The 13,430-nt window shown below is 49.5% G+C and overlaps 2 protein-coding genes across 5 annotated transcripts in view; both read right to left on the reverse strand.

Annotated features, from left to right (window-relative positions):
* CERKL (CERK like autophagy regulator) overlaps window positions 1–2,415 on the reverse strand; it is a 47,913-nt gene extending 45,498 nt beyond the window's left edge. For all 4 annotated transcript variants that reach the window (XR_014948060.1, XM_085552677.1, XM_015868324.3 and 1 more), the window contains exon 1: window positions 2,151–2,415. Coding sequence is in view for 2 of the 4 variants with exons in the window: in XM_015868324.3 (XP_015723810.2) it covers window positions 2,151–2,361 (211 nt within the window). In the remaining 2 variants the exon portion in view is untranslated. The remainder of the gene's footprint in view (window positions 1–2,150) is intronic.
* A 5,967-nt stretch (window positions 2,416–8,382) lies between these two features.
* On the reverse strand, window positions 8,383–11,088 carry NEUROD1 (neuronal differentiation 1). Its single transcript, XM_015868327.2, has 2 exons — window positions 10,995–11,088; window positions 8,383–10,749 (listed from the first exon to the last, which is right to left on the reverse strand). Exon 2 carries the CDS (start codon window positions 10,738–10,740, stop codon window positions 9,667–9,669), a length of 1,074 nt encoding a protein of 357 aa, XP_015723813.2. The 5' UTR covers window positions 10,741–10,749; window positions 10,995–11,088; the 3' UTR covers window positions 8,383–9,666.
* Between the last annotated feature and the right edge of the window lie 2,342 nt (window positions 11,089–13,430).

Raw genomic sequence — 13,430 nt, forward strand, 5'->3', positions numbered from 1 at the left:
GAGCCACAGAGCTGTGGATTACAAATAAAGATGTCATCAGTGCAGGAATAATTTGGGGAACTGATGAGGGAGGGAGGGAAAAGAGGAAGAATTGGATACCTGTCCCCTTTCAAACATCTCTGACACAGAAATGCTTTTTCCTAAAAGAGGGAGAGTTAGTACATGCAGGTCCAAGCAAGAGACATTTAGCACCAGGCTCAGGCCACCTGGATAAGAGTTTCCTTGTTAGAGACAGTGTTAAATGATATTATGAAGCTTTTGGTTTGGAGAAAGTATGCTTAAACAAAATCCCAGGGAAACAAACCATTCAGAGCAAGCTGTTCAGATAGTGCTCAACCATCTCCTGTGCCTGTTCACAGTTCAGCCCAAGTAGTGCACTGCTGTTGCACTGAATGAGATAATCACAAGAAGCTCCTGAAGCCCCAGTGCACATCCCACCACCAGTAATCCCTACTGGGATAGAAGAGAATCAGAGAGAACAAGCATCCAGAGTACAAATCCTTACTTGACCTCTGCAGTTACAGAAGTAAAGCCATCCTGACCTTCAGTGCCCAAGCTGAAAGAAAAACAAGAGCAGCCTTCCTCTTGATCCATCGATGAAAGGATAGCAAAACCCTCAGCTCCCACTCAGCTCACCTACAGACCCCAGCAGGCACATGCAGAGCCAGCCCAAAAGAAGGCATTCACAGGGATTCTGCTGAGTGCTCTTCAGGAAGACCACTGAGTTCCCATCACAGCATGACCAGAATGGACTTGGGAACAACCTAATACTTCTCTTTTAAGATGTTTTCATTCTCAAAGAAAACCCATGACAGTGCTGGAATGGTCTCAGATAGCATAGTGGTGAGCATCCCTAGTGACAGAAGAGCTGAAAATCCTTTTATCATCTATGTACTGACGATATATGTGTGGTATCATCAATAGCTGACACTTAAAACTTTGGAACCTTATGATAAGAGCTCACAGACTCCCACAGACCTCAGAAAAGACAAAGCTGCCTTTTCCACTGAGGCTAATGAAGTAGGGCAATGAGTGTTTCTCTGAAACAACAATATTCAGCAGCTTAGTATGACACAGTGCAAAACTGAATTTTTAGAGATAGCTGAGTATCAGCATCAATTGAATACATGGGCAATAGGAGACCAAATCTTGGTATAACTGGTATCAGCTTCTCAGTGCTGCCTTCCTGAAGTTCCACCATCTGCAACAGGCCTGACTTTAAACACAATGCACTTTCATACCTTGCACATGGAACTAAATAATTCATGACTAACACTTCAGACCACATACACAGAGACCTGCAGGCAACCCCAGCCAGAGAGGAGGAGTGGCCTCAGCACTGCATTACCGAGACTCCCACCCCCGCTGTGCAAAGCAGGGCCATGCTAGCACCTGCACAGGTGTCGCCAGAACTGAAAACTCAGTTGAACAGCAGGTTTTGAAGTGTGAGCATCACGCAACAACACTGCCATGAGCCAGCACACTGCACTGGTTTGGCTGGAGCAGCTCTGGTATCCCTGCAAGTTTACACCAAGCAGGTGCTTGCATTACTTCAGCTTTGGACTGAGAGTGCATTCCTCTGCAGCAAGTTCCTTCCAAAGCAATACTACAACGAACACGGTGTGTGTGCTTGACAAGCACCTGTGCTGTAACAGCACACAGGTGTGTGGCCAGAGAGCTGCACCCCTGGAGCACGGCCCTGACATGTCCTTCCCTTAGCACCACGAGGTCACCTCAGTCCACAGGCACTTGGAAGAGTGCACGGGACACTCTGAATGTAAGCTTAACCTCTCAGAGTTTTAAGGAGGAAAAAAACAAAACAAAACAAACAAACAAAAACACTATTTGGATAAATGAGAGAGAAGCATGCCTTTTCTGCTTGATTTTTGCGCTTAACTCTATAGGCAGCGCACTACGCTGCTGCATGGAAGAGCGGGGCTGGCCCCACTCATCAACACAGCCCGAGCAGGTCCCAGAGCCTTACAACACACCTCAGAGTTAGTGCTTTCTGCAAAAAGTACGGCCCTTTCCGAAGGAGCAGCTGGGCACGCAGGCCCCTCGTAGTGCCGCGAGCAGCCACACCGCTCGCTGCAAACAGCTAGCCCGGTGCCGGGACCCCACCTCCCTGCCCACAGCCCGTCCCGTCCCACCTGCGGGGCTCTCGGGCACTATGGGGCTCCAGCGCAGCCGTCGGGCGCTCAGCACCACGTCGCAGCTCCTCTTGCCGATCTCGAAGATGCCCCTGAGAAGCGTCTCATCCTCTCCCGCCGGGGGTTCTTCCTCCAACGGAGCTACTCTGCGCCGCCGGTCCTCGGGCAGGTCCCGGCTACGCGGAAGGAAGGGACCCGCAGCGCCCAGCATGGCGGCACCGTCGCCCCACCGCGTCCCGGTGGCTGCCAGGGCAGCGCCTGCTCCGCCTCGCGGGCGGAGCCGCGGCCGCCGAGGGAGGGAGAGGGGTGGGAAGAGGGAAGCGCTCCGTGGCTCGCGCCGGGCTCTTGGTCGTGCTGCTGCGGACAGGTGGAACGGCTCCACTCGTGGAGAGACCCGATGGGCGCAGTCGCATCAGAGCTCCTGCGGTAACCCCAGCCTGGCGGGTGATGCTGAGCCTGCAAGGGCTTAACGCGAAGGAAAACAGAGAAGGCTTTTTTTAGATCTGAGTTGTATAACGTCGGTGTCTTCTTAGAGCATGGATACAATTAAACAAGCAGTTCAGTTATCTTGTACCAAGACACCGGGCTAGAGATGTGATACTATGTAGCAGAAGGAAATAGAGCTGTAGTTACTTCAATTGTATATCAGAATATCCAAGTCTCTGCGTGCTTGTGTCTCTAGAAGAGAGCTGCTGCCAGAGACAGGCCAACTTGTCTGCAAATGAGCTGGCTGGAAGTCCATGAGGCAACTTACGAGTTTGTGACTGTAAAGCTGCCTTCCTAAGTAGCTCTATAAACACCTGTATCAAGTACTGATTACATTGCCAAGAGGAATACTTAAAGACATTTAATTTCAGTACAAGTTCTTGGTAGTTATTTCTCTGTTGTATCGAGTATGCTCAAAATAGTCGCCAAGTGCATAACCTGTAAGTGCTGTTGAATTTGCACTGACGTTGATTTAGCTTTGACTGAGAAACAGCCTTGGCAAATCTGCCCTTCTGAGCCATGATCACATGAAGGTTGCTCAGGTTGCTCAAAGCTGTCACCATCAATCGTCTTATTCTGATTGTGTGTCAGTATTTTTGTCCCTTAGATCTCCTCTGCTGGGATGTAAATAACTTGATTACAGAGTAATCAATAAATTGCAAATAATTGAAATATGAAAAAAACAAACAAACAAACAAAAACTTTAGCCCAACTGACAATTACAGGCAGGAAACCAAGTATACTCTATTTTACCTTAAAGCCTTTAGAGCCTCCTCAGAAAAGGTCTTATTACTGTTCATTTTTTATGATGAAGGCTCATGTAAGAGCAGCAAAGGGCAAAAAGAAGAGAGCCCTGAATGAAGGGAAGACATACAACTGTCAGGGCAACAGCCAGTTCCACCCCCCACCCCCCCGAAAAGGACACAGGGTGGGCACAGCAGGTTCTTCCCAGCCCACACACAATACCTGGTGAAGCAGTCCAGGGCAGGTACCAGCATCAGCCAGGAGACTCAGCCAACAGGAAACCAGCAGCAAAGGACTGAGGCCACACCACTGGTCTGGCTCTTCTCCTGTAAGGGCTGTGGCTGTTGGAACCAGCCCTTCTGGAGTAGGGAGAGAAGGACCCCAAGTTGAGCTTAAATAGAGCTAAAGAGAACTCTGGGCCCTTGGACAGGCTGTAGGTGGTCAGGTCTATTAAGGCTCCTCAGTTCCCTTAGCACCCTGGCAGTCAGAAACATAAAGGAGCAGGCTGCCCATGGGGGGACTGATAGTGACTGCCAGACAGGTATGCCCCATGTCCCTCAGAGTAAAGCCACCTGTAGCCAAGATCAGCCAAGGCTCCAGGAAGCTGGATGAGTCTGTACAAAGAAGTAGGCCCATGGTATTGCTGGTAATAGAATTAGCAAGTCAGGGCTGGTAACAGCAGCTGTGATCATCAGCAGTCAGGCAGACACCAGCAAGTCTGTGGTGACAGGGCAGGCCCAAAATGAAGCCAGTCTGTTTATCAGGCTGGGGAGATCCCCCTTGGGGTTTCTTGGAGCTGGATCTCAAAAGACCAGAGGAGACCCTGCATGTCTGTATGCTGGCCTTGTGGAGCTGAACTAAATGAAGGGAACATCCTTGGTCCTCACAAGTAGCGGGGAGCAGACAACTTCTCTTCAGCTGACAGCATTCCTCAATAGACAAAGGATGCCATCTCTCACTGCCCAAGTGCTAAGAAGCAATGGGAGTCTCAAAAATCTCTCCCAGGAAAGAGGCTGGACATCTCCCTGTAAGGAGCAGCAAGGGAGAGAAGAACAGCTAGCAATTACTGGAGGAGAGTAACAGGGTAAAGCAAGCTGCTGGAATATAAATCCTTTCCCTCAAGGCAAGGAGTAGAAAAATGCACTGAGGTGAATAGGCAAGTAATTAGAAGACCAGGTTTTGATTCATGGATTATATGCTGGATTTGGTGAATAGATATTAAGACAAGAGGAGAGGATGCTGTGCAGAAGACACCCTTTGCTCACTCCAGAGGACTGGCCTGGACATTCCTGGTAGCTCTGTTTCTCCATCTGGATAAATAAATCTCCAGATTTTCTTCTGGATAAACATGAATTAGGAAGTTGGCAGCATCTCCTTGGTTTGTGTTTTTCTGTCTACTGTGTTCATACAATGAAGGCTGAACATGTAGTCAGTTTATAAGGGTGGCTAATATAAAGATGTTAACAAAGATGATAGTAGATAGTCAAAGGTTATTAGCAAAGGAAAACTCACCAATGTCGATGCCTTGACCAGAAAGCTGAGACAGTCTCCACTGGGAAGCAATCTCCAAGAGAGACTGCCTCAGTGGTGGTCAGCCCTTAAATGAGGTCTTAGAGGAGGTGGAGTCAAGGTCCACCCCTTCTGGGAGCACAGCTAAATTACTCTCACCTGTGCTCCCACAGCTGACCCAACACTTGCCTCAGCTGATTAATCAGAGGTTCAAGCTGTGATTTCCCATACACAGTTATAGTTCAGGTTTTCATTACCAAATATTAACTCTCATAAGTGTTTCTTCTTTTTTCATTGCTCCTATAGAAATGAACCTACTAGAACTATTGATGTTAATTAATCTGTTTTTCCTCGTCTTCAAAGAAGAAATATTAAGCAGAATATCAAACATTTTATTAATAGGGTCAAAAATTAATTATTTTGCAGGGGAAAAAAAATAGCAATCATCTGTAGAAGAGAGCATTGCTATTATTATATAGAGGTCTGTATGCTCTGTATGACTGAAGAGGAGAAAAATAAAAAATAAACTAGAAGATAAGGGAGAACAGATAAGGAAAACAAAGCCTGAAGTTGTAGAAGTGGTCAAGTAGGTTTAACAGAGATGACCACAAAGAGAAAAATAAGGACTGAAAAGATCATGCAGGAATAAGAAGAAACAGAAATAGAGTATGAAGCTTAAGCCACTCAAAGAGTACTAGGAGCTGAAATCAATCTTGATAGAAATAATAAAATAATATTAATTTTAAAAGAAAAGAGAAAATATGAAAAGAAAAAAAGTCAAAGGAAAATGTGGTATTGGAATGGAATATGAGTTTACCTCAGGACTTCTCATTCTTTCTTTCCATTAAGGTCAACGTGCTGTCTTTTTAAGATACTGAGGTTCTAATATAAATCTTGTATCCTATTATCAACAAAATGCTGGAAAATACCATAGACAGGGATTTATTCTATTTTATTTCACACAAAATGCAGTAACTGTGCTCCGGACTACTACAATCTAGGAAACTGAAAGCCAGGGTTGTAAGCCTATGTTTTACATACCCTGTAGGCAACCTAAATACTTTAGAGAATGCTTTGAGAACATTGTCAGTTTTAATTTTGTATTGCATAGCTTCTGACAGTTTGTTAAATACGTGTATGAATTATTTAAAAAACACTTATGTACATATTTAAAGAACAGTCTATTTGTAGATCTTCATCACACTGCTTCAGTACATAGTCACATGCTGTTTTTCAAGACTTTATGTAATAAGGGATTTTCGGCTAAGGAACTAGTGCAGAGCATTTATGGTTTCTAAAATAATTACTATAAAATCTGTCTTGGTGAATAAAAGTGAAGACCAATTTCTGCATATTTTCCCTGATACTTCACCAAGCAGGCTTTGATTTCTGTGAGTCCTTCCTGAACAGTAATGAGTGAGAAATGAGAGATTAATTATTTTAAATACTATGTATATAAACAAGAGAAGGAGAATTTAGATCTGTTATTTCAAAAATTATTTGATGAGGTTCTTCATTGTACGGAATATTGTATTGCCACTAACCTTTTATTTTTATGAGAGAGATGTGTTATATTTCTAATATGTCAAAAGCTGCTGTTCAAGTCATGATTAATCTGATTTTGATCAGTTACAACACTGAAATAAGTGTAGGGATTTTTATTGTTACAGATGGTAGAAAAGGTTTGTTTTACTTGCTCTCAAGACTTAGTTCAGAATAATTTGTATTAATATATATTACTGTTCTTTTGGATATTACTTTATTAAGATTCAGGAACAATAACTTCTGGATAAATTAATACTCTGATTTCCTCTGGTATTTCAGAGGTGTTTCTGGCTCGCCTCAAAGCTCCAACTCTTGTCCACTACTGGAGCCCTCCTGAAGGCACTGGCCCAGATCCTGATGCCATTCTGCCTGATATTTTATTCAAGGCAGGTAAAACCTGAGGTTTCTACCTCTTATGCACTTTGTGGACATGAGCTCTTATGGCAGGTGCCTCAGCCATGTCATGGGTGGTGGTGGGTCAGAACCTCCAGGTCCTACCTTTTGATGCAGAAACCAAGCAGGGCAGATATGCGGGTTGGGCTGTCATCACTCCTGTGCTATTCGCAAAGATTACACTGGTATCTTCACAGGCATACACTCACAGCAGTACAATTTCTGCCATCAGAGAAATATGATGCAAAGGAGAAGGGGAAGGCCACTGGTCCTGGAGAGCAATAAAAATAGCAATCTAGGCCTCTGTTGGATTACCCAGTATGTGTGTGGGGATGACTCAACCCCTCAGTTTCCTTCGCATGAGGAAGTTAGATAATCCCACTATAGCCTTAGTTAATTAGCGATACGTTCACAGGAGAGGGACGGTATGAGTAATTCTTTCCTTTGAAAAAGACCTTGATAGACCTTCCCGAGGGAGTCATGAGCAGATATCTCAGGACTTAGCCTTACACTAACAGTAAAAAAAACTTAAATATCATGGAGGCAGAAGGAGCAGGACTGAAGGAAAAACCAACAAACAAACACAACCCTAGTATAACATAGGTGGAGAAAAAAACCAACTCTAAACTAGTGGAAATAACAAAACTCGAGAGTGATTTTCAAAATGGAGCCTCTAGTTACCAAAATGCCTAATTAATTTCCTTATTAAATTGCTCATAACATTAAAATGTTATTAAGGATAGCAGTAGCAAACACTCAAGAAAGCCTAGGTGGATCTTTTAAGTAAATTGCATTGGCTGGAGGACTTGGATTTAGTTATTAATCAGGGAAAAGAAAGAAAAAGGTAATTGAAAAGGTTCCTTGTGGTTTGGAAATGCCTTCCAAATATTCATTAAACATTTAAGCGACTAAATTTGCAGAATATGTTCCTGACATTGGCACTGGTTCTGCAGTATTTCTCTCATCAGATGGAAGTACTGTGTGTTATGCAGAGTGCATTCATGCATAAACAATATCATTTTCATAAATTAAAACCTCCCCTGCAGAAGGAACATCTGTGCCTGCCTTTGAATAAAAGATGGTGGCATGCGAGTTGCCCCTTGACTGGAAGAATCCTTGTCTTGGTGAAGAAAGCACGTAACCAAACGACAAACAAGCCCAGGTCGCTCCTTGGATGCCGTCTGAGCACGGGCTCTCCCTCCCGTCACCGGGCTCGATGAGCTGCCTAGAAGTGGCTGACGGGGAGCAGCGCCCTGCTGCCCCCCCCCACACCCCTGCTGCCCCAGCCGGGCCGGGTCCAAGCGACCCGCATGTTTTCTGTGGGCTCGGAGCGAGAGCAGAGGCTGCCTTTGAGCGGGGAAGCCTCTCTGCTGTCGGGCGCCGACCTGTTGCTGACTGCGGCCGCTCCTCGCTGGTCGCACCTCCCAGCCAGCGCGTCCCGGAGCCCCGCGGTGCGCGCCGAGCCGCGGCCCCATCCTCCCGCTACCGGGCAGCCCCGCTGCGAACACTCGGCCCTACCCGGCCCCCCGCCGCAAGCAAGAAGCCGCGTCCTAGGTTTGTTCTTTTTGTTGGTGGATTTTTCTTTTTAAAGTCCAATTTTATTCTACAAATAATAAGTGTCGCACCTTCCATGAGCTATCCAAATAAAACAATAATCCCATAGGAATTACTTACACTAAGAAAAAATAAAATCACATTGAAGGAGAAATGCAACATTTGACCAAATGTTCAATACTAGGTTGTTGCAAAAGGATGGACATTTTCTAAAATCCCAGTGTGCATTACACCATAATATACAGGATTACAAACAAAATTACAGTACAGATTTGATTCCAGTTGAACCAGCGTTACATTTCAAACAGCACTTATTCTGGACTGCATTGTACATGCAATAGCTATTGTTCTAATTACGGATTAAATGGTTTGAATTTGTTTCAAGCTACCGTACTAATCGACTACAATAGGTATACAGCCCGACTCCAACGACCTGCTCAGCTTTAGGCTCCGAGTGATGAGACGAGCAAATGACAACCACGGATAGTGTGAATATGTCTAAAATCATGCAGTTACAGCGTCCGGAAACACCGAGAGCTTCAAGTTCTCTGCAGGAAAAAAAACCAAAAACAAAAAACCACCACGGAATGCCAAGGGGCTCAAAGACTAAAAAGAAACAGTGCAAATTGTATGTGATAGTCAAGCAGCTTTTGATTTAAAAAGGGTGTTGGCATTTACTTATAATATTTATATACAAGTTTGTGCAAGTCATGTGTTGAACTGATATGTTTCAATAGAAAATAAGTCTCTCGTTCTTCTATCTTCTCAAGAGCTGGGGGTCTGGTTCTGCTTTTATGGGGGAAAGGAATACGAAAAAAAAAAAAAAAGAAAAAGAAAAAGAAAAAAAGAGAGAGAGAGAGAGAGAAAAAGGAACCAAAAAGACTTTCATGGGAAAGAAATTGCCCGGATTGCGCTTTGTGTTGTTTGTTTTTCTTCAACGATTAGAAAGGAAAGCAGTGCTAAGGCAACAGAACTTCTCTAAGCACTTTTCTGCTGGTTTAAATTAGTTAAATTATTTTGTATAAATTAGATATAATTCTACCTTTCCGATATGTATAAAAATTGATGAAGCTGCATGGTTTAAAATAGGAAATCCACGTTATAAAAAGTCATTAAAAATTCTGTACAAAACCACAACAAAATAATTCGGCGCGGGAAAGGTAACAAGTAGTAAAACGTTGGTTGAAAAATAGAGATCTCATATATATTTTGTAATTGGCCCATCGCGAGGTTAAAAATTGCATAGATCCGAATTATTGCTGGTGGCCCCGCTCGGCGGCGGCGCTCACTCGTGGAAGATGGCGCTGAGCTGCGCGCTCAGGACGCGCTCGTGGTGCGGGTGCCCCTCGTAGGGAGCCAAGCCGTCGGCGGGCAGCTCGCAGCGGGCGGCGGCGCCCGAGAAGACGGCGGCGTGGGCCGGCGCGGCGGGCAGCGGCCCGGCGGGGTAGTGCATGGTGAAGGCGTAGCTCTTGTCGAAGTCGGCGGCGGGCTCGTGCTTGAAGGAGAAGTTGCCGTTGATGCTGAGGGGCGGGCTGAGCGGGCCGTCGAAGGCGGGGCCGGCGCCCTCGGGCAGGCCGCCCTCGAAGAAGGGCTCGAGCGCGGCGCCGTAGGCGTGCGGAGGCTTGAGGTGGAAGAGGTGGGAGCTGTCCATGGTGCCGTAAGGCGGACTGGGCAGCCCCGGCGACGCGTAGGGGAAGGGCGGCGGAGCGAAAGGCGCTCCCGCGGGCGGCAGGTGCGGACCGGCGTCCGCGCTCTGCTCGGGAAGGAACGTCCGCGGGTTGAGCTGCAGGCAGCCGGCCACCAGGTTGGTGGTGGGCTGCGAGAGGCCCTTGCACAGCGTTTGCACGAAGGAGACCAGGTCGGGGCTCTTGCCGGAGCGCAGGATCTCAGAGAGCGCCCAGATGTAGTTCTTGGCCAGGCGCAGCGTCTCGATCTTGGAGAGTTTCTGCGTCTTGGAATAGCAGGGCACGACCTTGCGCAGGTTGTCCAGGGCCGCGTTCAGGCCGTGCATGCGGTTGCGCTCCCGAGCGTTGGCCTTCATGCGGCGCAGCTTGAAGCGCTCCAGGCGAGCCTTGGTCATCTTCTTCTTCTTGGGGCCGCGCCGTTTGGGCTTCTGCTCGTCGTCGTCTTCCTCCTCCTCTTCCTCCTCCTCCTCGTCCAGCTCGTCCTCCTCGTCCTCCTCCTCGCCGTTTCGCAGCGCGTCCTCTTCGGCCTCGCCGTGCAGAGCCTCCAGGTCCTCCTCCTTCTTGTCGGCCTCGGGCCCCTCGGCGGGCGGGCTCAGGCAGCCAGCCGCCCAGCCGGGGGTGGCCTGCGCCTGCGGCTCACCCGCCGGCCCATTCTCGCTGTACGACTTGGTCATGGCGAGCGCCTGCGGGATAGGGACAGCGCAGGTCAGGGGCACCGCTCGGAGCCGGTCGGGTGACGGGGAGTCGAGGGGTGGGAGCGGAGAGCGGGTGCGGAAGGACAGCGCTCGGGGACAGCCCCGGAGACGCCGTTTCTCCCGCTGCCCGCTCCCCGACGCCGCGCACAGGTGCCGGCTCCGCGCCCCTGCCCAACCGCTCCCCCTCGGCGGGTATCCCCGTACAGGCGCCCATCCCGTTCCAGACCCGTTACCTCCGTTCTCAGCCTCTCCCGCGCGGTGACGGTCTCATAACCCCGCCGCAATCCTCCGGCGCGCTCCGGGTGCGAAGGTGCGGCGCGTCGTTCCAAGGGCGCAGCGCCGGCCGCCCCGGTTTTATAGCGGGGCCGGCGGAGCGCGGCGGCGGCGGCGGGCGGGGGCCGGGCCCGGGGCCGCTCCGTTCGCCCCCGCCCCGCGCTCCTGCTCCCGCCCCCCGTCGCTCCGCGCCCCGCCCCGCGCCCCTCCCCGCCCCGCGGCCGCCGCGGCACGCGCCAGATGGTCGCTCAACGTCCGGCACCGCGCCGCGCCACACGTGACGCCCCCATTTGTATGCGGCCCCGCGCCCGGCCGCCCGCCGCGCCGCCCCGCCCCCGGTGGTGGCCCCGCCGGGCGCCGCCATCTGCCAGCGGCACGCGCGACCCGCGCCCATTGTTCCGCGCCGGCGGCGGGCGCGGGGATCGGACGGAGAGGCACCCGCGGGGACGGGCGGGGAGGATGGGGACAGAGGGAGCGGGGCTGAGCTGGGCGCCGGGAGTCGCGGCGACTCGGGTTGTTCGTGTGACGGGCGCGGACGGACGCACGGGGTGGGACAGGTGGCCCGGAAAGCGGCGCGGGGACGAGGAGCGGCAGCCCCGTGCCGCACGTCGGGGCCGGGCCGGGTACTCGCTCTCGGCCTCACTCTGCCTCTCCCACAGCTCTCCCGGGCCCGGTCCCAGCGCCCCGTCCCTCCCCGCAGCCCCCTGGTGTCATCGCTTCGAGCGACTCTTTCCCCCGACCCATAGACTCCTCCTCCTCCATCTGCCTCGTTTGGCTGCTGCTTGTTTTTCCCCTCGAGTCTCTTTTCTTTTTTTTTTTTTTCCTCTCTTTTTCTCCCTTTCCCCTTTCTTTGTTTTTCCTCTCTTCTTTCTTTTTATCATTCCCCCATTGCTCTTCCTCTTGATCTACCCCTCCCTCCTTCGCCCTTTGCTGTTCTCTTTTTCTTACTCTTTTTCCTTTTCACCCTCTCTTCCTTTCCTGTTCTTCTTTCCCCTTTTTCCTTTCACACTTTTTTGTTGTTGTTGTTGTTTATTTGTTTTCCTGTTTCCTTTTGATTTTTCTTCCTCTATTTCTTCTTTTATTTTTTTCCTCTTCCTTTTTCTTTTAACATTTTTCTTTTCTTCTCCTTCCTTTTTCTTTCTATTTTGTTTCTTCTTCTTTTCTCTATTTTATTTTCCCCCCTTTTTCTTTTCCTTCCTACCCCCGTTTTCTTCTCTTTCCCCTTCCTTTTTTCTTTTAATTCTTAAATTTTCCTCTTTGTTGTTGCCTTTCGTTATTGTTATTATTTTTTTCCAGATCTCTTTCCTTCCCCCCTCCCCGTTCCCTCTCCCACTACTCTCGTTTCTCCCCTCCCCTCCTGCCCCCTGCAGCGCCGCACGCGAGCCACACGCGGCCCGACAAAGCCCCAGCCCCCCTCCCCATCACGACCAGGGCTCAGCTGCCGCCCCCGGCCCGGCTCCGGAGGGCTTCGTGAGAGCTGTGATCGCCTGGGCCGGGGCCGAGCTGCGAAACGCCTCTCGGTGTCCGGAGTTCCATATCGCTCCCGGGGAAATCTCCGGGGTTTGCGGCATTATCTTAATTAAGATAATTGATTCATATTGCACCTGCGAGAGTGCGGGAGGAGGATGCCTCATCCCCAAATAGCTCCGAGCTACTGCTAGCGGGAGCCGCGCTCCTCACTTAGCGTGTGATTTACAGCCGGGCGCTCTCCGACGTGCTGCTCGCCTCCGCCGCCCTCTCCCTGTGCAGCCGAAGGTGGTTAAAACCCCGTCCAAATGTCATCACCGCGCCTCCGAAACTCCCCCGATCCCTGGAGAGGGGAGCACGGCACCGAGCTGGGAGAGCGGGGCGGAGTAGCGCGGTGCGGGGCAGTGCGGTGCGGATGGGCGCGGGGCCGCTGTGGCTCGTTCTGCCCTTCCGGACGCGGTGTATCGCGCTGAGGCTTTCGCCGCTGAGTAAATGCCGCCGTTGTTTTAATTCTATAAATGTAAACTTCTATTTAGTTAATGGAAAAGACATCGCCACCGCGGTGTAATTATCAGCTTTTTAAATGACTCTTTTAGTCGAGTACACACGATTACGGAATCACAATAGATTGAAAATATCGTTCAAATTGATTAAAAACCAAAAACAAATCATAGGAGTACGTACCATTAAAGCAAATGTCTAAACCGTAGCGGCAGGCCGAGCCGCGGCTTAAATAACATCGGCCGCCGCTCCGGTGTCAGAGCTCCGCCGTCATTAGGAAAAAGGATTCTTATCAGACGGGATTTAGATGCCGTTATAACCGCAAAATCTAATTATTTTTGATCCAGGCATTTACCCCCAGAGTCCCACCTTGTTTAAATAAAGTGTTTTCTTTCCTCTTGAACAAATGCATTTCCATTTGAATTAAA

The sequence above is a fragment of the Coturnix japonica genome, chromosome 7 (assembly GCF_054131305.1).
Source record: "Coturnix japonica strain WE chromosome 7, WE-NBRP24, whole genome shotgun sequence".
In the NCBI taxonomy this organism is placed as follows: Eukaryota; Metazoa; Chordata; class Aves; order Galliformes; family Phasianidae; genus Coturnix; species Coturnix japonica.